This window comes from Thermobia domestica, chromosome 6, assembly GCF_964235325.1.
Source record: "Thermobia domestica chromosome 6, izTheDome1.hap1.1, whole genome shotgun sequence".
Classification (NCBI taxonomy): domain Eukaryota; kingdom Metazoa; phylum Arthropoda; class Insecta; order Zygentoma; family Lepismatidae; genus Thermobia; species Thermobia domestica.
The window spans coordinates 128712738-128737681 of record NC_137459.1 but is presented as its reverse complement, the minus strand read 5'-3'; the positions used below and the strand labels follow the sequence as shown (position 1 = coordinate 128737681).

The 24944-nt window shown below is 36.4% G+C and overlaps 1 protein-coding gene across 3 annotated transcripts in view; it reads left to right on the top strand.

Annotated features, from left to right (window-relative positions):
• The window catches only part of LOC145688199 (protein tyrosine phosphatase domain-containing protein 1-like), a 261122-nt gene that overhangs the window by 154152 nt on the left and 82026 nt on the right, over nucleotides 1–24944 (top strand). For all 3 annotated transcript variants that reach the window (XM_081762081.1, XM_081762079.1, XM_081762080.1), the window contains 2 exons: nucleotides 13018–13254; nucleotides 17364–17444. In XM_081762081.1, coding sequence (XP_081618207.1) covers nucleotides 13018–13254; nucleotides 17364–17444 — 318 coding nt within the window. The remainder of the gene's footprint in view (nucleotides 1–13017; nucleotides 13255–17363; nucleotides 17445–24944) is intronic.

Here is a 24944-nt window from a genome sequence, read left to right as displayed (position 1 = left end):
TATATATATATATATATATATATAAAGAGTAACAAAATTTAGTCAAAGCTGCTGAAGAATATATATATCAATTGTCAGTGCTTTAAAGCTTCACTTCCCACAAACACAATAAATATTTTGTTACCTTTTCTCATTTGCAACTACGATATTAAAGTTGATATTTCACCACGATGAAATAACCGTAGTAGACAGAAGTTTTTAAACTTGCGCTAAGACATTTCCTAGTAATCACATAACATTTACCATAATTATTGCGCTCCTCCGCATATAGATAAAAGATACACACAAAAATAAACAACCTCAATCTGTAATTGAAATGTTGATTGATTCCATGGTCTTGAAATGTCCAATGTACCAACCACTTCAAGATAATTATATAGGCTATACACGAAGGGCGCGTTCGAAACGTTTTGCACAATATGTTATAACTCTTTTAATATTATAATTTATGCTCAAGTTGTGCGGCAAATTTTTTTCCTCTATTTACAAATACGCTCACAATGGAGAAGGAAGTAGACAGCAGTACTCGCCAACCGTTAAATTCCTGTACAAGAGCAATTCGTCGGCCACGTCCATTCGACACAAATTGCTTCGTGTATACAACATAGAGATGAGACATTGGACTACAGCAATAACCAGTAATGGGTATAAAGGTTCCACAGTGGTGATTTCAATCTGCTGGAGCAACACGGTATGGCAAACCATCAACTGCAGTGAACAATGTTAAACACATTGACAAATGTGTAACCACACGACAACTTGTTGAAGCGACTGGGTTATCTGCGCTTAGTATTCTAACATTAATACAGTCTTCAGGTTACACACACTTTGTGCCCGTTGGGTGCCGCACCTGCTCACAAACGAAAAGAGAAAAATCGATTCTACCAATCACACATAGCAGAAAATTAGAAGCATGAGATGGGAAGTGGTTCCTCAATCCTCTTATAGTTTGAACCTGGTTCTGTCCGATTTCTTCTGATGTCTTTTGACACTACTCACACATCTGAGCGAGTGTCATCTTGGCAAATTATCACTCCTTCCTTTTTACTAGTGCTAAATCCTTATTTTGAAGACCTTTATGAATTCTGTTAATCATTTGACAATAGTATTCCCGGTTATGGCTTACCATGTTCCAGCATATCAAAATGTATACACGACACCAAAAGTGCATTACCACCTGCAATTCTTCCTTTCCTGCAATAGTAGGCAACCCAAAAAGCTCGAAAGTTTTGTTGGTTGAGAATTCGAAAGGCGTTGGGCCAAACCTAAATTTTGTTACAAATATATCAGTGTGGCAAACTGCAAATAAGAGAATAAAATAAATTCTTAATAATAACGATTTTATTTTTGTGAAGGCAATAGATGACATAAAAAGTTACAATATAATCTTACTTAAGGAGTTCAAAGAAGATGAATGACAATAAATAGATATCAGAGAAAAGAATTTCTCTCGTTCCCCCGCAAAAAAGAATATCATAAAAAAGAAAAAAAAATACATAAAGTACATGTTTAATATCCACACGAAACGGAAAAAAAGACAAACACAGAATGAAATGCACCAGTGGCGTACCAGTCTTCAGGGCCTCCCACGCAAGATAAAGCGAAAAAAACATAGTTGTAAACGCAACAATAATAATAATAATAATAAATATTATTATAATTGTTATATTATTATTATTATTATTATTATTATTATGAAAACATTGGTTCCTTTTCAAAATCTCTGACTATGCCTAAGAACATATGTGCATATAGCGGTCATGTGTGCACCTTTTGCCAATGAGCGGTCCCAAAGGCCAAAAGGGATGGAAATCTCTGAGAGAGAGGAATAGAAAAACATTCTTATGATAAGTTGTAGGTCAGAGTTCGAAGCAGTTTCTTTAGACAGGTGCTTTTTTGTTTCTTTTTTTCCGGGAAGAGAAAAGTTCTGGTGGCTAATAAATTATACTATATAATATAGGAAATTATTATGTTGCAACTTAATTTGGAAGTAAAATCCTGACTTAATTAACATTTAAGGACTTTGCAGTGTGCATTAAAATAATTACAGAAATATAGTGAAATCTCAGTTTCAAATTTCATGTCTACCTTGAATCCAAATACCTGTGCTGTCATTTCTTTCAATGTTGGTAGGAGCCGAAAGTTGCAATTGATCTCAATTTTTTGCTTATAGCATCTTTAATTTCCACTATTTGCTCATAAAATTTTAAAGAAATATTAGTTACTAACAAGTAATACTTCCGAAGTGTAACATTCCGATTTTGATAAAATTTGGCAGGTAGATACTATACATGAAATAAACGAATACGTGTTTCTTACTTTCTGCGGCAAAAGCACCACCCAAAATTTTGAAAGTTGACGCCCAAATGACAAAAAAAAGTGAACCGAAATCAACGAAATTGTACACACATATTGTAGACATAAAATGAGGGAATTTGGGTTTCGTATGTTCCTGGAAAAAACGGTTGGGTGGGGCACGGACCCCTTCAAATCTTTCATCATGAAATATTGAAAGTGCTAGTAACAGTATGTCAGATGTGTGTAAAGGACAGGAAGAATTGCAACGAAACTTTGTGTATGAACAATACGCAAAAAAGGAATGCGGGATTTTTATTTTCTGCGGAAAAATTGTTTTAGGGGGCAAAAGCCCCCACCCAAAATTTTGAAATTTGAGGCCTAAAAGACAAGAAGAAATGCACAGAATTGAATGACATTGTGCAGAGATATTGTTGACGTAAAATGAGATAATTGGGTTTCGTATTTTCCTGGAAAAAAGCGGTTGAATGAGGCACGGACCTTCTAAATCGTTGACTACGAAATATCAAAAGTGCAAATAAGCATATGTCAGAAGTTCCTAAAGAATATGGAGAATTGCAAAAAAACTTCGTATAGGGACAATTTGCAAAACAATAAATGAAACGTGTTTTAATTTCTGCGGAAAAACAGTGTTGGGGCCTAATTCCCATCCGAAAAAAGTAAATATTACCATAATAGCGCAGGAAGGGGTGGAACGAAGCAATGAAATTGTGTATAGATATTCTAAAGACCCTATGTAAAATAAGACCTGTCGTGTTTCTCAAGTGTCCCTATCAGTTTTGCTTCAAATTTGGCAGATCAATAGCAACTGGAAATAAATCGACACGTGTTTTTGTTTATGCGCAAAAACATTGTAAGGGTTAAAGATACCTCCTGAAATACTATAAAATACATTACACTGTTTGTGCTTGTAGTTTATCTGCCAAATTTGAAGAAATCGGATGGAGACACGACACTTGTTAAACATGAAAGGCTATATTTTACATATCCAATATCTAATTACAATTTCATTCGCTTCGGTCCACTCCTCCCGCTACTCAACGCCTCGGTCCACTCAACAGTTTTTTTTTCATTTCAGGAGAATACGAAACACCTATTCCCTCATCTTACCTCTACAAACCAGACAGGAATTTACACTTGCTGCAAGCTCTATTATACAAGCCAATTTGCTTGCTGCAAGCTTGCGGCAAGCTGATTAGCAACATCAGGGCAAGGCTTGCGGCAAGCTTGTCTTCACATGTGAACGTAAGTCAAATTATCTCAAACGCAAGCCAAGTATAAGCGTAAATCATCAGTGGCAAGCCTTATTAAACTTATTGCAAAAGAAAGACACGTCAAACAAGCCATATGGAGCTTGCGGCAAGCGAATTTAGATAAAACATAAAACAGTAAGAAATCGGTATATATCGGTCGTCTGACCAAATCCATGCTACAATCCTTGAGCACATCAAAAACATCTGTGACATATAAATGTTCCCTCACCTTTCCAATAATTGGAGCAAATTCACAGCCGTGGAAACATCCACGACTCTGATCCGCTCGTACGAAATTTAAAATATTAATAAACATAACGGCTTTGTTGCGATAAACATCGAGCGACATTGCGTCTTACCAATATCCAATACCTTGTTCTATTAGCTGCGAGTACTTGAAGTTATAAATACCTTTTTATATAAAAACGCAGAAAAATGTTTATACTTTAAACACAGCATTCACATAAAGTTTATACTGTACGTTAAACTTTAAGTTCATATTAAAATATCTCCAACAGTTCTGTATTCTTTCGCGAAATAAGTACGCTCAAATGTGCTGCCAATTATGTTCACATTTATGCTTTATACATAATTTCCACAATTCGTTATGCTTCATGGTTACCGAAATATCGGAAATTAGGAGCGACATTGTAGGTACGTGGGACTAGAGTACTAGACGGCATTTTCTTAAAAATTATAAAGTTTTGTCCTTTATTCAAGGTGAGTGCTAAAACGTCGCTAAAACGCGAACACTACCTTGTGGCCGAAAATTAAAAGATCAGCTTCGCGTGGTTTTTAAGAACATCTGAAAATTGAACTGGCGAATCACGCTGGCTTTTTACTTCAAATTAAAGAAAAGCTTCTCGCAAGTGAAGCTTGGGTTGTCCGCACTGCAGCTTGCGCTAAGCAAAAATAAACTTTTGTGTATAAGCGAAAGCGAAATAAAATCAAATAAAAGCGACAGGCAAGCTTGCGGCAAGCAAGCATGCTGTCTGGGAATATTTGTGCACATTCCATTCACTTCGGTCTACTTTATCTTGCCTTTCGGGGTCAAATTCCAAAAATTTGGAAGGGGCTTTTGCCCCAAAAAGCAGTTTCCCCCGAAAATAAGAAAAACGTATTCGTTTATTTTTTGCCTATTCTTCATACACAAAGTTTTGTTGCGATTCTTCATGTCCTTTACACACATCTGACATACTGTTACTAGCACTTTTGATATTTCAAAATCAAAAGTTTGGAGGGGTCCGTGCCCCACCTAACCGTTTGTTCCAGGAAAATAAGAAACCCGTATTCCCTCATTTTATGTCTACAATATCTGTGTACAATTTCACTCACTTCAGTTCAGTTGTTCTTGCCTTTCGGGTGTCAACTTCAAAATTTTGGGTACTACTTTTATATTAAACCTTTACATTTTGTAACTTTTTTATGAGATTCCTTTTTTGGGGGAAGGAGAGAAATGATTTCCTCTGTTACCTGTTTCTTGCCATTCATCTTGTTTGAACTGCTTAAGTAAAATCATTTTGTAAATTTTGATGTCATCCAACTCCGTCACGATAATAAAATTGTCATTCTTAAGAATTTATTTTATTCTCTTATTTGCAGTTTGCCACACTGATATATTTGTTACAAAATTGAGGTTTTGTCCAACGCCTTTCGAATTCGCAACCAACCCAACCGCCGAGCTTTTTGGGTTGTCTGCTATTGCAGGAAAAGGAGAATTTCCTGGTGGTAATGCACTTTTGGAGTCGTGTATACAATTCCTCTTGGCGTTCAGTAGACACAGCAAATGTTGATACAGTATTGGAAAAGAGAGACATCTTGGATGCAGCTAATCACGGGACGTTTGAATTGTTGTATAAGAACTGCTTCTCATTACAGGTCAATATTTTATCCATACAAGTTCACGTGTTGTGAAAGAGGGCTATACGTTGATGTTTCTGATTAGCAAACCTTTTATTAAGAAATCCACTTATGTCTTACCAGTGTGGGGAGATATTTTCCATATGGTATCATCTATTATGATTAGCATTATCATGAAAAGTTAGACTATTAGTCTCCTCAATCATTGTAAATAAAGTATCGTTGTCAATGGATACTGTTCTACTAGTACACCACTTGTCTTCCAGTATCATGTTGTCACTTCGACAATTTTCCAAACTAATGTATAGCCATCTGGTTATTCACTAATATCTCACGTGTGGTTCGTTCAGTGCACAATGAAATCAAGTCAACTTTTTGGTTCTTTTTTTTATATAGCATCTTCAAGATCTCTGATGCGCCTTTCAGAATTTAGAAAATTGATGTCTAGATATTGTAAAAGACTTTTATAATGTAACAAAGAAAGTGTTAACTCTTCCATGTACTTAAGCGTACCGTACGAACATCCTGTCTCTTTTCCTTACAACTTTGGCTAGTTGACTTGATTCCTTTGTGCTCTAAGGAATGCATGCAGTGGGCTGCATTTATCGCTGGTATGCCTAGTGTGAACTGGTAAAGCAAGCATCTTTTCGTTGTATAAACTGGCAATAGAATATTTTTTTTATTTGTTCGGTTGTATAACTGGACTATTGCTCACTGTTTATTCGTAGTGTTGCCTACAAGTGTATTCAGAAAGCAGCTAAATAACTGGCATTATTTGGGTAAAATAGATAACTTCTTCTAAATTCATGACTAAACTTAATGTTAATAGGATTTAGCAATCAAACAGGCAAAATATTTCATAATTTAATGTATTTTCCTAAAACATTCTTTATTGTTCATGCTAATATTCCCAAATCAAATACTCTCACCTTGAACTGAATCTATTTACGATATCCTTCCTCGCATCATTGAGAAGAAGTGCTAAACATCTGAATTCTTTTAATCATTTCCAATCCTTGTTAGCTATTCTGGGGCTGAGAGGTAAACTATGCCAAGTCACTTTTGGGCCGAAATTGCGTTATCATATTTTTCTTTACTTACATTAGTATGAAGGACACTAGAAAAGTTTTGAGATGTGGACAAATGGAACGCAGTAAGTGAATATTTTTTCCGTGAATAAACAATTGACGCAATTCAACAAAATATTGTCTTGAAATTACTTTTTTCTTCTCCTGTGAAATTAATACTTTATAACTTATACTATTTTACTTCTCAGCCTCAGATATAAAGTGTTTCTAAACATCAAAAAACATTAAAAAATGAATCCTTACAAAAAAAAGGAAAAATTAAAAGCATCATCGGTGCGCAAACGCGTCATTTCAGAGTTATTGTCCTCTGAACATTGATCAGAACGGTACAAAAAGAACCATAACTCGAGAGTGAAATGTCGGATGAAGATTGTATGACAGAACAGAGTGCTTATCTTGTGTCCAGATTCCCTTAATGTATTAGTGGCTGTGGAACAGAGGCAGTGACAGCCTTAGCCTTGAACCATAAAAGGAGACTCAAGAAACGGAAATCGGTAGAACAATGAACTGAAAACTGGACACATTCCATACCCCTTGGCACATTAATGGAACCTAGATTCAAAATTACTACCATATTCTTTTATCAGACTTTCATCCGATATATTGTTCTAGAGCTATGGCCATTTTAATATCGTTTCGACCAATTTTCGGCGGGTTACAACTCTCAAATGGTGCATTTGTGCACCCTTGGTGGTCTATACTTTTTAAAATTTTTCCGTGTGAATGTTCTACTCTCAAGTATAATAGCTTACGCGCGTTTTTAGTGCACTAAGTCCCGAATTCGATTCCCAGTGGGATATCACTGAAAAAATTTGAACACATTACGGTGGTTCGGGTTCACGTTAAACTGTATGTCTCTATGTCTCATATAACCGTGGTCTGAAAAGTGACGCAATTAACTTGTCTTGTGAGGATTCATTTTCGAAAGTGTATTGATGTTATTTGCAAACACTCAGTAGATATTGGTGGCGCTATTGATTTTGTACAACACTATAGGTTTACAGTTCTAGATGAAAATATGTTTTGAAAATGCACAAATTAACTGGCACTGAAAATAACTGTGGGAAGGTGTCAATTTCCGGAACCAACATTTTCCATGATATTGTGACGGGTAACGAGGAAAGATACAAAGAAGATAGGATATGGGAATGTTGGGATGTATGTAGCTGGACAACCAGAAGAATTAGTAAAGTAGCTAATCATACTTCCTCTTGTTTTGGTTCGTTTTGTTAATAAGTATTTGCTTGTAAAAAAGAATTAGTTACTAGTTAGTGCAAGTGGATGAAAACTTGCAATTTTCATTTCACAATTAGCTACAATCATAGCTAATAACTAAATTATTCTTTTACTGATTGGGCTGCATTTATAAATATATAGGCTGTCATAAAATTGCTACACGGATAACACTGCATTTACATAGTCAAGTCTTATAATAATCAACTGAGACTACTTTATATACGGTGGAAACTATTGGCGCAATCTCCAATACAATTATGGAACTATTTTGTTTACCTCACACATGTGAAAAACGTCAAGGAAATTTGTAGTTTTTACATTATTATTGCATAGTTTGACACAGACGAGCAAATACTATCATGTAGAGTAATCTTTTTTTTTCTAATGATGATCTACAGTTCATTTCACTTTCGGTTCCAAATTTTAAATTGCTATCCTGAAAGATCACAAAACATTAGTGTTACTTTACAGTCATCAGCAAACTTCCTATGTTATCGCATAATTATTTTTGTTTGTTTAAAATCGATACATATTTTCTTCAGATATGGAGATAGCTTGAGATTAGAACTTCGTTCTGTATTGTTTCAAGTGCAAGAAAGGCACGTGCGAGAGGTTCCTTACTCAATTCAGGGCCGCACAATATCGTGTCCCCGGACCTACATTTTAACATAGAATCCAAACCGTGTGAATTTCCACCGGAGGTCGAACACAAGTCCCTGCATCACAGAAGAACTAGTCATTTAGTCTCAAAAGTTATTATTATTATTATTATTATTATTATTATTATTATTATTATTATTACAACTTTAACAATCCTTAATTTTTACTAACAATACATATATTCAATTAATGGCTGGAACGTACAAAAATTACATTGTTTCTTATTACTGAAAACTATAATCAAATTGTCCTTCCGTTCTGAAGTTATTTACGAAACTAATTTCATCAAATGGGAAGAACTTTTTTCACTGACTGTACAAAACTCCAAAATTTACTGCAAATGCAATTTTTCAAACATTTTGTATGATTTATGTGAAATAAAGGAGGATCATCCTTTGCTGCATGAAAAAGCAATCCCACCTCCAAGAAGTGGCTCTTGTAAACGAAATGGTATGCAGACAAAAATATGGAAAGTTTGCGTGTAAACAATAGCCAACCTCTGAGCCATGCCCCATTTTTCAATCGACTTTTTTGTGGTTTCTCCATCTTTAGTAGCGCCAAAGAAAGAAAAATGTTTTCAATCGAGTATAACACGCTATTACCTGAGCTTTGTCTGAGAGGAAGTGTTTGAGGTGGTTTTGAAACGTGACCTCTCAAACACGTCTATTGTTAACATGATTGAGAGATTTTTAGAAAAGTATTCTCCCCATTTTTTAAAAATTTTACTTCGACCTTCGCTGACGCAGCATTTAAGATATGTTAACCTCTTCCACCGAGAAAATTAAAAGCAGAAATATTTGGTTCTTCCATACCAGGATTACACTTGAGCTTGTCTTGTTAGTAAACACTAATTTCTTTAATTTTACAGCATGTATTTACTTTCTTTCTTTTACGATGTTTGAAATTATTAAATGTTTGTTACAGAGTAATCCAGGACTTTTGCAATATTATTTAAAAAAATCAACTTTCTACACACCATTTTGAGGTGAAAAATTACTATTCTACTCAACTATCATGACACAGACAAATTATATATTTTCCGTTTACTTTGTATATGAACTCTCTGACTAGATTGTTAATAGACTTACTTAGTAAAGGGGCTTGTGCATGGTCTCGAGTTTGGCTCCCGACGGAAGCAAATATGGTTCATATTCCACACTGCATTCTAGGCTTACATCCCATATAGTCTTATTCTGAAGACAGGAATTAAATTTCAGATAAACCAAACCAATAAATAAATAAAACAAAAGAAAATAGTAACACTTTAAACTTAATAGTGTGAGTTAATTTTTAGATAATACATCTCTATCAATGTAAGGATTAACAAATGAAAGGAAATAACAGTTATCCTACTCGAAGGTAACCTCGGTAATATTAATTTATTGTTTTAAATATTTCAAGAATTTTATTTATCAGTGGCGGTTTCTCTTAATGTTTTCATGTTAGTACAAACCTCCTTACAATATTTTCATTTTATATTAATGTTAAATCACTTTTCATTTTATTGTCAACATTATCTTTCCTTAAAGAAATACGTTTGAAACGGGGCTGGCTAATAGCTTTCTGCTTGGGAGTTTGACAAACTCCCCAGTTGGGCTACTGCGGAGGTTGCGAGGTGCGAGGATCCTTATAGTGCCTCATAGGAATCTATTTGTTTGCAGATCTTTTGCAAGCAAGTCTACCAACAAAAGCAACTTTCCCAAAAAAAAACGCTTTGGAACTGGAAATTCTCCACCGTCTTTCCCCCCGCAATATTAGTTGGTGCGGTTCTCGCCTGAAGGAGAATGCTCTGCTCCTCGAAGTCATACACAGAGGAGAAGAAAACCTTGCACCTTGCCTAAATGCGAGATTGCCAAGTGGTCAAAACTATTGGTTGTGTCAACCAAGTAAGGTCAAGGCAGCTATGGAGACAGTAAAGGCGATCACGTGAAGACTGAAGACAAATTGAGGGTATCAATAGTTAATACACTCGTGTTTGAATGAGTAGAAATTTGGAAGCATAGAGAATGTTTTCCTTTTCATATGTGTGTGGGTGAGTTGGATAGCAGTTGTCAGAAAAAGAGGGTTAATGGGGGGAAGGGGTGAGATTTTAAAGGGGACTGCAATCCCTGTCCTCAACTCGACTGAACCATGACCAATGTAGGAAACCCTTATCTTTCTTCACTTTCCTCTTCCGCCTACTATCACCCACGCCTTTGGCTGCTTAAATAGGGGCTAGCACTCCTCTCACTAAAAGGTCTTTGAGGGAAAGCATTTCGATGGTTTCTTTTGGTGCAAAATAAATCACACCGGCAAAAATCATGAATTTGGAGTCGGACGGGAGTATGTTCACGATCAAATTGTCGAATCTGTTCGTACTTAGTAGTGTTGGGTGTGTGCGTGTGCCGGCCTTTGTTGTTCATTGGAATTGTTGCCGTAATTGCATAATTACGTGTCTGTCCCTGATATATCATACGTGAAGTGACTATGAATTCTGCAACGTCTCTGTTGAATGAGCCGTTTTCAAAAAGAACTTTAGAAGCAAAGCTACTTGTGAAAACATCGGTGGGCCGATTCCGACTCTCAATATAACGCAAGTAATTAGAAGTCAGAAACAAACATTTACAAGGAAGTTTAATCTAAACTTGTACGAACAGCATGAGTCTTTATGTGGATGTTGTGGATGTAAAATTAAAAATGCTTTGTTTTGTTTTCCGTTTTTGTTGTTCGGGGCGGGGGAAGATGCATAGAGTAAAAAAGGTGTTGTGGATATCCAGAATTTGCACAACAAAATAAAAAAAAACATGAAAATTCGTCAGCTCATATAAAACACGTTAATCTCACTGTGCTGGGAAATGTGAATATCGCTGCTCAACTAGATGCTGGTTATAGACGGTCCATTGAGAATCACAATCAAAGTCGAATATTGAAACAGCAACAGGGGAAAGAAAGAACCTAGATTACTTGTTTTCCTTTGATTTGGTCGAGCTATTGATATTATAGAGATAATGAGCATACGCATTTACTACATAACATCCTTCTTTAATTAAATAAGAAAGTTTAATTAATATAATTTAATTCTTTGTTAATAGGTCATTGGTATACTGCTAAGATAACTCAATTGCTTTAACAATATATATATATATATATATATATATATATATATATATATATATATATATATATATATATATATATATATATATATATATATATATATATATTTTGTATGTCTGATAAGTCACTTTCTATTTTTAAATCATTGCACTTTGCACTTTGAGTTGAAATGCTACCTGCGTTAAACGTGGAAAATCATATCAGAATAGCAGCTCGGATCTGTTGTTCGAGTTCAAAAGTGATGAAGGGCCAAAAGAGGAATCCATACAACATTGGATGCAAAAAGAATTAAAAATTGCCATTAAAAGCTAATAACAACGGGCAATGTCTCTGATGAAAGAATATCAGGAAGGGCATCCACTTCGAGAATACCGGAGAATATTGCCAGAGTTGATGAAATGTTCGTGAGGAGTCCAAAGAAATCATGCGTCATGGAGTTAGCGAAAATCATCTCACACGTCATGTAGTTGTCACAATTAAAAAAAAAGAATTTCTCTTTTAACCCATGGAAACCACATTACGTACACCAATTGTTTGTTGATGACTATGACAGATGCATGAAGTTTGCAGAAATTCTCTTGGTTTGTATGATTGCTGGCCGCAACTGTTTGACAACATTTTATGGAGTGATGAAGCAGTGTTTCTTAATGCTAGATCTCTGAATAGACAAAAGGGTCATTTCTGAGTGCATGACAATCCAAATGTGTATGTTGAGAAATCATATGGACGCCCAAAGGTAACGGTATGATATGCCTTGAATTCACCTGCAATTGCTGGCCCATTCTTCAAGCGAAACACAATAAATTGTGAAAAATATCTGGATATGCTCAGAACTTGTGTGTGACTCGTAATAGAATAAACCACACCTTCCTTTTTATGCACAATGGTGCGGGCACACATTTTCAATAATGAGATTCACGAATGGCTGCAAGGTAAGTCTCCAGGTCGCTGGATTAGGAGACGTTCATAGATTTAACACCCGCCAGGTAGCATAGATTTAACACCCTATGCGCTTTTTCTATGGAATGGGATGGGCTAAGGAGAAGCTAACGAGAGGAAACCACACAATTTGGATGAACTGGAAGCAATAATAGTCGACATGATCAACAGCATTTCAGAAAACATTTTGCAAGCGGCAGTAGCGAATTCGTTTAAGATAATGTGTTGAGAGTGCTAGTGCTCATGTGAAGTTGCAACAAGATATCAAACAAAATCTCAAATGCTGTTCTTTCTAAATGTATTAGTTAAAATAATATTTCATCAATAAATAAGTTACAGTGATTTAAACGTAGGGAGTGACTTATCATATATGCTGTAGTATTGGCTATATTGATGGTTTTAAATAATAATAATAATAATAATAATAATAATAATAATAATAATAATAATAATAATAATAATAATAATAATAATAATAACTTGATTGTTTAAGCAATAATATTCTTACACTTATTCTGTATTGCACTCTCTGCCTCTTGTAAAATATATTTTCTTCTTGTACGTTTCAGGATGGCGAACGAAGTAGACGTGGACTCTCTGGTGCCTGCGGGTCTTCAGGCTGCCAGTAAACATTGTGATGTAAATCATGTCCAATCTAATTATAACAAATTCTCGGAGAATCTTCGCAAGGTGACACCAAATGAGATCCAATGTACGATGTTCTGTGGCGGCAAACGCTGCCGATATGAAAACCCCGAAAATTGGTCTCCCGATCAGACAGCCATTGAAGGTCTTTTCTCACATTGGTAAGTACATTCTTAGAATATGAAAGCATGTCCTGTAGCATTGAACTAACATTTTTTTTACATCGTAAGACATTTACTGATACTGATTGGTGAACTTAATCATATAAACGATCCATAGGCACGATTATCACAGTAACTACGTGTATTATGTCGGTGTTTAATTAATCACACATACTATGTTCGATTCAACTTGAAACTGCTTACTCGACTTACATCGAATAAGATAGTATATATATATATATATATATATATATATATATATATATATATATATATATATATATAAGTTCTTGGTATAAATTAACCTTTGACGGTTTGATATCGTGTTCCAAAATATTTTGAAAAATAAACATTTGTTTCATTCTCTTTTAATTACCCTAGTAGCAGAACAGAGCAATTTCTTTTACCACATCGTATCCACTTTCTATATATTCTTTCACTGTTTCAAGAATGAATTACACCTGGCCATTTGTAGACTACCTAGATAGGGGCTAATGCACGTGCTGTCCAGGATTCACCTCCAAAGAAGTACTCATCTTTGAACGAAAAAGTCAATTAGTTGTTCGAACCCCACTTTAAGCAATAGGTTCAATTTAATGAAACCTTGCTGTTGTTAAAGGGATCTTAAAGTTCAATCACCTAAACCAATGTCAAACCTGGCGATATCACAGAAGGTTTGATGTAGCATCCTATCCAGGCAAAGTGTTTACAATTGGAGAGAATTTGTGTATGTGCTTTGTGATTAAATAATTCATTTTTGTCTACTAATTCATTTTGGCAAAAACACGTGCCCAGATGCTAGAAGAACTGCTGCTATCATGTAATTGACATAAAATAGTAAAACCTCAACCAAATTATGCCACTACCGTATGATGTGCGAATAGTTCAAAACATAAATATATATGTATGGTTCGATTCCCGTTGGGTGCTCATGTACTTCGAACAGCACGTTAATCTGTGGATCCACGTATCACATGTTCTTAGAACTGAAAAGAAACATTAAATTTCAAATTAATCATTTAGACATATGGATGTTATCTAGTCTCCGTTTTCCGTTATTGAGACTCTATCTTTCATCCTGACATTATCCGTACTTGGTATTCTTTATTTCAATAGATGTTCTCGGAATATTATGTCGAACCTAGTTTAAATGGATCCTGAAGTAAGCAGTATCTTTTCTTGCCAGAAACCTCTTTGAACTGTCTCAAAGTGGTAGCGTATAGCTGAAAGCTTTGTTTAGTTATTGAAGTTTGCATCCCTTTTCATTATTGAGGCTATATCAGACATGGACCCATAGTTCAAGGTGGAATTCAAACCCCTGAAAAATATAAATGTTCTCTCGCCAGGAGTCAAATGCGTAACGAAATGCACCAAAGGCCCGCACTTATCGTTAGACCAACAGGAAGGGATTGAAAGCTTTATGTTTTGCATGTCAAGTGACTCATATTGACCTCTGCAACTCCACAGACAATCATCTCAAAATTCACTAGGATACTTACTAAATACATACACAAGATTTAACACTTCATTTGTAACTTTTAAACTAATGAATTATGCATAGGGATGCGCACGAGACGAGTCGAGACACGATTTTCCTGACAAAATTCGAGTCGAGACACGGCTCTTCCAATAGAGAAATATACATTTTTCGAGTCGAGACATCACTTTTACAGCACATTTTCGAGACGAGACAGCCACAAATCTTGTGTCGTGCGCATCCCTAATTATGCATTAACAAGAGTGCAGTAGGAATTCTGTAGCGTCACGATATTTTCAAGCACTTCTATGTGTCTTGTGACACGTTCTGCGGAAATTTTCCTAATATTACAGTAAAGAACGTCCTATTGAAATCAAAATTGTATTCTACATACTTAGATCAACATTAGAAATAAAGTTTCTAGTCTAACGTCCCATGGTTATACCCTTTAGACTAAAGAAGACTAATTATTAATGAAAACGAAATACTGTGAAATATTTTGGTGGGATGAGAATGTGAAAGGAAACGAGAAAATCGCCAATAAACTCATGGACACGTTAAAGTCCATCATAAGATCACATTGCCGGAGATCGAACAAGAGACCCTTCGCACCAGAGTTAAGTGTTCCACCACTGAGCCACTGTGTTCCACGAATGTCTCTAGAACGTACTTGGAACTTCATGAACTGAAGTGAATGCTTTAACATTTATTTATCACGATTCCTTTCCAGTGTTGTTCATAATTAACTTAAAGCTTCATTACCTCATGCTTTCATTCTTTTAAGTATAATAGTTCGATAAATGGGACACAGTCACGTAAAAATACACTGCAAAAAAAGATAAACGTTTTACAGTGTTTATGACGTTTTCTAGAAACTACTTTTGAATAGTGATTAACATATCAAAAGAGTATTCAAAACGTACCTAAACTTCTGATGTGTCTAATGAGTATACAGATAGAAACAGCTTTCAGACATAGTTAACACTTTACACATTATCGATACTCTTTGAACAATCACGGATAACACTTATTCACCTTTCCAGACATTTTTGGACACCTGGTCAGAGATGCACAAAAGTTTTTTTTTTTTTTTTTTTTTTTAAGGCGAGGACTATCTTTTTTCTCAAAAATGAACTTTTACGTAATGCAATTACACATGAAGAAAAATAAATTTCAGAAAGTCAAAGAATATGACGAGACCTGGGATCCAACCAGGAACCCGCATGCATAACAGTTACACGTTTTACCGTTGAGTCATTGAGGTTTGTAGAGCCACAGAATTTCGTGCTCAAATGTGCTCGTACGCCCAATTATTGACCTCGAGGTCAATTGAAAATGAAAATAAAATCTTTGAGTTTTACGTCCCATGGTTATGCCGGTTAGGCTAAAGGAGAAGGTGATTATGAGAAATGAATGAAATGGTGGAATGAAGAAAGTGGGAGGAAACGACAAAACCCCTACAAAACCCGCGAGCACGATGTTTGACCACCACAAAGTTCACACAGCGTGAGCTGGGATCGAACCAAGGACCCCAAGCATCGGAGGTGAACGCTCTACCCCTGAGCCACCGCGCCCCCTGTTCTAGGTCAATTGAGTCAGAGAACTGGCTGGGCTCGTGAGTCTCTGCAAAGTACGTTACCGTTTCTGTACTCATTATATGATCTTATTGATAGGCCGAAATAAAGTTCTGGATTAAATTTCATTAGCCCTGGGCGATTACTTATACCATGACAAACAAACCAGAACTTAATTTGAACTAACCTAATCTTGTAATTACTTGAACCGTTTTCGAACGTTCCATAGTTTCTAAGTCCCGCAGGATGATTTACTAAATCGTGTTATTTTGCATTTTTGGCGTTTATAAGTCTTTCTAAAAAAGTATTTATCGACCTATATTTGTTAGATTTTTTTTGTTTCATTTGATGTAACGAATTACCCCCTGGAATTTGGTTACTGAATTTATAAACATACTGCACTGGACAAAATACAGTTATCACAGTGTTTTCCAAGCAAGTTCCAGATATGTTGCGAAATACATCATAACTTTGTTTTCAAAGTGTTTGACAGGAAGGAGTGTTTCAAATACGTACTACTGGAACGCTCTTCTGAGAATTAACTCCTTATAGATACGCGCAGAGCAATTTCTTTTACACATTTAACCCATTTTCTCCGCGAAATCAATCATAAAACATATTCTTTTATCTTTCTTTACATTGTTGGCTGGGAATTTTAAAGAACATTTTCAGTGTACATACTACTTTATAACAAACAACAAAATTTTAGTCCTTAGAATATTTTGTTCTTAATATTTCCTACTTCAATTTTTGAAAAATATCTTGTCTTGTTTTGCTTTCAAAATATTCGAGGCGTAGTGAATAGCATTAATTTACTCTCATTCTACTCTAAAAATATCTTAGGATTAAATACCAATAATTAGTTTGTTATAAATGTATTTATTAATGTTTTTTACGCATATTTCAAAACCAAGCGTGGATTATGTAATACGGAGTCAGCAAAACTTAAAAATTAATATACTCTATGCCTATATGCAGGTCTTCTTCATATACTTGACTGACACATCCCTTGATTCATCTACCATGATTTTGAGACTTATTTTTGTTCGACGTTTCAGGGTCACCGATGATATCCTGGCGATGGCTCGGCCGAGCACAGAATTGATCGTCAAGAAAAACCTCATTGAACAGTTTAAGAGGTAAGTACATTATGCACGTCATAGAACATGATGCAGTTTTATAACAGGGAATAGCATGGTTAGCTAATCGTTATTTGTTCCCAAAATAAAACATTAAAACTGTAAACACTCTTTTCCCTTCCCAGAAATAAATTTCTCTGACTTTTATGTAAAGGGAAAGAAAAATGTTTCCAACATTCTTTTTTGAGAATAATTACAAAACTGTTTGAGACCAAATATAAAATATGTTTCTCTAAACTTCAAAATTCATAAATCATTGTGTCTATATTTGACAGATATGTCTTCGCAAATAGTCTATTTTCGTTACGTGCGAACAGCACCAAATACTACGTTTCGTAATATTTTTAAAATAATTGAGATTTTTTTTTAAAAAAAGAAAGACATACCGAGATAAGGAATTTCCAAATAAATGGAAAGCAAAAATCACGATTTTCTGTAAATATGAACCAAAATATGCACATAATTGTATCTTACATGATTCTTACTCTGATGCTTGGTCAAAATTTGGACCAGTGCACTTGATTGCATTTGATTTATATTGTGGAGAAATATTTAATCAATGTTTTGATACACCATAAATATTTTAATTTTAACGACGCATTTGATTTATAACTATTTTAGTGTATTTATCTGACGCATTGCATGACTACAGTAATACAACCAATTAGCAAGCATCTAACATCATTTGAAAATAATCTATGACTCTGTTATGCAAAATAAACAACAATCTACATTGGTTAGTGGCGTCTTGGAGAGATGGACCTTGCATATAAATCCTCCCCAAGTACACAATGTCAAATGTTTTAATTGATTTCTTCAAATGAATGATTACATGACAAACACATTTTAAATATTGCATTTAAGATTTTGAAATATGCAGGAATGCTCACATACAGTGATGATATATGACGCGAAATATGTCATTGAAATTTTGGACGAATCGTGAAGTAACATATCAATTGTCTAAAAAGTATTGAGCATTTTGAGGTAAAAATTGAGAGCACATTTAGTATTTTAAAATAACATTATGAAACCACATACAAGGCTTGGCTAAAATAAATTACAGGACTGACAACACTGTCAGTATTATACGTGCAGCAGTGGAACGCATCCGCGCAGAGCGATCTGAAACCTTCGAGAAGAGAGTGATATGTATATGAGTTGCCGCTCTCAGTCCGGTTTAGTCTGTGAGTAGCTATTGAAATGTGCAATTGTTTAGCCGGGAGAATGGCAAATGTGAAAATTAACAGCACATTAATTTGAAATACCTTGTGAAATTAAAGAGATCACCAAGTAAATGTCTGGAACTGTTGCAGGATATGTATGGTGATAATACGATGTCACATATGCGACTGTTTGAGTGATACAAACGCTTCAGCAAGGGGCGCGAGAACGTTGTTGATGATGAAAGACCTGGTCGTCCTGTCACAACAAAAATAGGGAAAATATGACAAAAGTGAGTGACATTGTTCGGAAAGATTGAAGCTCAGCATTCGAATGATAGCAGATGTGACGGGCATTGATAAAGAATCTGTCCGCGCCATTCTGCACAACCATTTGAACATGTGCAAAGTTTCATCTAAAATTGGAACAAAAATCCTCACTAGGAGCAGAAGGACTCCCGAAAGCACTGTGCAGTGACACAATAGACCACCTGGAAGCGCAATCGGACCAGTTAACGAAAATTGTCACTGGTGACGAGATGTGGATCTTTCAATACGTTCCTGAAACAAAAAAGAATTCCACGCACTGGAAAATTCCCTCATCACCGTTAATGTAAAAGGCACGCAAGAGCAAATCGAAAATGAAGGTCATGCTCATTGTGTTCTTTGATATCAATGACCTGCTCCTGCTTCAGTGGGTACTATCAAGTCAGGCTGTGAATAAACAGTGTTATCAGCAGATTTTGGTGAAGCTGCAACATGTGAGAAAGAAAAAAGCCCACTTGTGGAAGAACAATGAATGGATTTGCATCACGACAGTGCTCCTTCACATACTGCTTTGACCGTTAAGCAGTTTCTGGCAACTAAGATCTAATATTGGAACATGCACCTTATTCGCCGGACTTGGCACTGTGCGACTTTTTCTTTTTCCTAAAGTAAATCTACCTTCAAAAGATCTCATTTTCGGACTGTAAAAGAAGTGATCGGAAAACGGCGTTTGTAGTCAAGACGGTAGCACCTAAAGATTTCCACAACTGCTTCCAACAATAGAAACTTCGTATAGAAACATGCATAGAAGGGGAGGAGAGTACTATGTCGAAGGGGATCACGTAGTTTGTAAATCTGTTACAATAAACCGCACTTTTGGCACCATTCCCGTTACTTTGTAGCCAGATGTCTTATGCACCATTTTGTTCGACGACGTTCAGCACTTATTCCGGCAACACCATAGTCCCGTAACAATAGAACTTTTGTTGTTTCTAGTCAAAAATTATAACAGGTGATTTTCAGAGGCCTCTTTCTAAACTAACTTAACACTATTCAGAAAGTGCTGCATACACCAAAATAAATAACTTTCTGATAGAACTACGTCCGATCTATAATGCTGGATACATTAAATGTTCTCGGCCATGTTCTCTCAATTTCTGACGAGTAGTTGAAAATGAATGAGGTCTGGCGTTGTCAGTGTGTATCAGGTATACGGCTCCCTTATAGCATTTTTCAAATGATATGTTGTATGGTTTTGAGCGGGCCGTCTCTTTTCTCTAATCGCAGTTATGCGGTGTTATCAGTTTGTGGCTGGTGATACGAGAAGCATCCAGAAAGTAATTTTCCCACGCGTCCTTAAAAGCTAGGAAGCCATATATTGCGCGAAGCGACTGCATGCAAGTGAGAGAGTAAGGTCCTAGCATGGCACATGCGCCAGCGGAATTTCCCTAGTGCTCTCAGTAGCGTCGTGGCAGTGTCTGAAAATGGACGTTCCTATTCCAGCTTCCGCCGCGTGTGAAGTGCGAGCAGCGATAAGGTTTTTGAATTCACAGGGCATAGCGCCTATTGCAACCCATCGTCAGCTGTATCGTTGCAAAATATTTCAATGCTGACCCCATGCGCCTTCTTTGTGTTCTGGAGTCAGTTGCTTCGGCACCCACCTGGGACACAACTTCTTGAACAACAAGCGCTCTGTTTCAATGATGTTTAATAAGGAGCGGAAAATCTGCGGGAAATGCTTGTTCATAACGTTAGGCCCATAGACCTGGCACAGCTGACGATGGATTTCAATCGGCGCAGTGCCCTGTGCACTGTTCGCTGTTCACTAGCGGCGAGAGCTGGAAGAGGAACGTCCATCTTCAACCACTGCTAGGACGCTGGGTCATATGCCATGTTAGGACCCTTACTCTTTCACGTACATGCAGTTGCTTCGCGCAACATACTGTTTTCTAGCTATGGGATGCGTGGGAAAGTCACTTTCTGGCTTTGCCTCGTAGTATATACTGACTTTCCGCACCATTGCGAATGTTGTCAGTACCAGACATGCTACTTAGAAATATTGTATTACTATATTAATTGGCGTCTTTAGCAAGTAGAAAAATTAATTATTTATACATACGTGCAAGCCATAGGTTTCTATGTCAACTAGTTGCTATGATACAGACCTTTAAATATTCCATATAAAAGAATTGTGAAAATCTTCAGAATACGCTGTCTGGCATAACTACTAGTAGATCTTGATTTATATATTTGTTTAATATTTATTTCTTATAAAAAAAACTGTAATCTGTCACAGGATAGTAAACAAAATAACTTACAAACAGTACTTGGGCTCTCTTTACTTGGAGGTGGATATGCAACTGTGTGTTTTAAGCAAACATTTTCACATACATAATAGAATTACAAATATATAGTACAAATCGTGTAATATAATATAACAAGCAGCGGCTATAATATAAAAATAACCAAAGCTGTGTAAGGTTGGTTCTTGTCACCACGGTATGAAGCGTCCTCAAGTTGCGGATCGAGGAGAAGGCCTCTAGATATAGAGTTTAGCTGCGAACATATTAAATACGCAGTCGTGGACAGACGACAAGGGATGGTCCTCAATCTTAAGGGTTTGGCGTGAGGCTAACAACCCCATCCTCTTAAAAAAAAGGAACCGCTTCAGAAATATTCACAGTTGCCTGGAACTAGGACTGATAAGTTGGCACGACCTCAGCAAAGTAAAAGGCACATCAGATTTGGGGCATAGAATATAAGAAGGCTTTAGAGGGCAGGCGCCTAAAAATCAGGAACGAATAAGTTATATAAATATAGGATGGACCTAGTAGGAGTTCAGGAAATAAGATGGGAAGGAAAAAGGGCATTGAAGTCCGGCAATTTTGCGGGAAATTAAATAAAAGTCACAAACTAGGAATAGAGCTTCTCATTCACAAACGAATAGAAGCAATTAAATGAGTTAAATTTATTAATAATAGACTTTCTTTTATTACTCTTAAGGGTCGGTGGTGTGATAAGACTTTCTTTTATTACTCTTAAGGGTCGGTGGTGTGATATTATTGTTCTAAAAATACGAGAGACGTTCAAGTTATAACCGAAATTTATTTTTTTCGGATATATAGAGAAGACAACATGCGAATCAATTACTGTTCTTTTTGAAGGTACTTCCCATGTACATGTACACATTTGACCCATTGGTGTGGGAGTGCCCGTATCTCTGCAGCATAGGACTCTTTGGAACGATCTTTCAACATTTCAGCACAGATGTTTTGACTTCATCGTCGGTGTGGAATCTTTGTCCTTCCAGGTGCTCTTTGATAGGAGCAAAAAGATTGAAGTCTCAAGGCGACAGATTAGCGCTATACGGGGGATTATCTAGGATCTCCCAACCAAGTTTGGTGAGAGTTGTGACCGTTGTCGTGGCCTATGAAGAGGCGCCCTGTCATGTAGAATGATGACGTTATCCTTCCCTCTATAGCCGTTTTCTTCTCAAAGCATCTTTGACTTTGCTCCTGAGGAGATTGCCGCATTGATTGTGGCTCGGCGTGCCAGGAAGTCAGTGCATATCACCCAATCTTTTTCCAGAATACCGTCAGCATCGCTTTGCCAGCGGACGCGTGTGCCTTAATTTTTGGGGAGGTGGCGAATCTGGAAGCCTCCACTCCACGTTGGAGCACTTTGACTCTGGAGTGTAATGATGTACCAAGCTCTCATCGCAGGTGATTATCTTCTCTGTGAAATCGTTGCACATGCTGAGACGAGACGTTTTTCCTATATTGCTTCAGTTCGAACTTTGCATTCTTGGGACCCATCTGTCTGTGATTTCCCGGAAGTGCAGGTGTTCTTAGATAATCGTTTCCACACTTTCCAGGCTGATGTATTTTTTCGCACTCAAATCTCTCACATTGATGCTTCCATTACTCAGAATGAGGTTCTCCACCCAATGAATGTTGGTTTCGTTGACTGCAGTACTTCGGCATGGAGTACGGGCACGGATTCTCTTTCTGCCTTGAATTTTGAACACCACTCGTACACTTGCGACTAAAAGAGAGTTTCTTCGCCATATTGCGTATTTAATCTTCTGAAAATTTCAGCAGGTTTCACGCTTTCTTTCAGGAGGAACTTGATGAAACGCTGCTCCATTGGGGCCGCCAGCTCCATACTTCCAGACTTGTTGCTATCGTCCATCACCGCTCTCTGACACTTTATCTCCTCAACTGCCTATTGTCGCAGAGAAGTGTCAGGACTGCCATATAACAAGATGTGACACGGACGCCAAGCTGGGCACAGCAACATCTGAAAAAAGTAATTCCAGTTATAAATTGGTGTCCCTCGTACATGCTCCAACAGAAGATAAGAATGATAATCCAAAAGGCTGTTTTTACGAAGAAGTAGAATGGGTATTTCACCAACTTCCGCGATACCATATGAAAATTCTATTAGGGGATTTCAATGGAAAGGTAGGAGGAGAGGGTATTTTCAAACCGATTATAGGGAATGAAAGTCTGCATAAGGAAAGTAATGACAATGGTATTAGACTCATGAAATAGCAACATCCAAGAAAGCTATCGTGAAGAGTACAAAATTCCCACATCGCGACGCTCATAAATACGCTTGGACCTCACCAGGTTTAAAAACACATAATCAAATTGATCACGTTTTAGTAGATATAAGAAGAAAGATAAGTATAATAGATGTTCAGTTCTTTAGATGAGTTGAGGTGTGACTGATCACTACCTGGTAGTAGTGATAATAGCATGACTGCCTGGTAGCGGCAGAGAGAGATTATCGTTGAAGAAAGGAAATATTCAACATCTGAAAACGGAGACTTTCAATTTAAAGAAATTAGAGGAGAACCAGGCGAGAGGGGACTTCCAGATTGCAGCGTTGGATAGATTCTCGGTTTGGAAAGGCCCCGAATAAACTAGGGTTGAGTATATTTGGATAAAAATTAGAAATAACATTAAAATTTCAGCAGAAGAAAAATTGGCGCACGTGGAAATACTTAGGAAAAAAACATGGTTCGACTAGGAATGCATTCAACCAGCAGAGAAGAGAACACAAGCAAAATAGCGTTGGCCACAAAATCCGACCGAATTCCCTACAAAATTTTGTTAATATTAGGCGGGAAACTTCCAAAACTTTTAGAACAAAGAAACGTGATTTCCTTGAGAGCTAACTTTAATGAACTAAAATAACAGTAAAACCAAAAACATTCGGGACATGTATAAGGGCAGTAACGAATTTAAGAAACACTGTTAACCTCATGCTTGTATATTAAAGAAAGCTGACGGAACAATTCTCACTGATAAAGATAGCATTTCAATTGATGGAAAGATTTCATTGACGATTCAGTTAACACACAGAAAAAAAATGGTGGAGAAAGGGAAATACACAAGCTGAACCTTATATTCTAACCGAAAAGAAATAAAAATCGCTAAAAAGAAATTAAACGAACACAAATATCAGGGTATAGACGAAATTCCAATTGAGTTAATTTTAGCTAAGGAGAAAAAATTATGGAACAAGATACACAAACTTTTTCTCCTCATCTGGAACAAGAAGGAATTGCCACAAGAGTGAAAACAAGGAATCATTGTTTCAACTCACAAGAAAGGCGATAAAACTGATTTGATCACAATAATTCTCGAGGCATCTTTCTTCTGTCAATATCTTATCCTTTCAAACATTCTGCTAGCAAGATTCACCCATATCCATATGAAATTATTGGAGATTATCAGTGCGGAATTAGGCAAAATAGATCAATTATGGACCAGATATTTATCATTCGACAAATACCCGAAAAGAGAGAGGAATACAATTCTCCAGTATATTAATTGATTCTAGAAAAGTCTACAATTTGCTTAGGAGAAAAAGAGTGTAGAACATTCTTACAAAATTTGGAACCCCGAAAAAGCTAGTAAGATTACGTTTAATTGAATCCAAAAATTAAAGTCCAAGTACAGCAATTTTTGTAAACGAGGTTTTACGTCGACAATGGCTTGATACAAGGTGATACGTTATCATCATTTGTTCTGGAGAATTTTGTTCTGGAGAATTACATAAA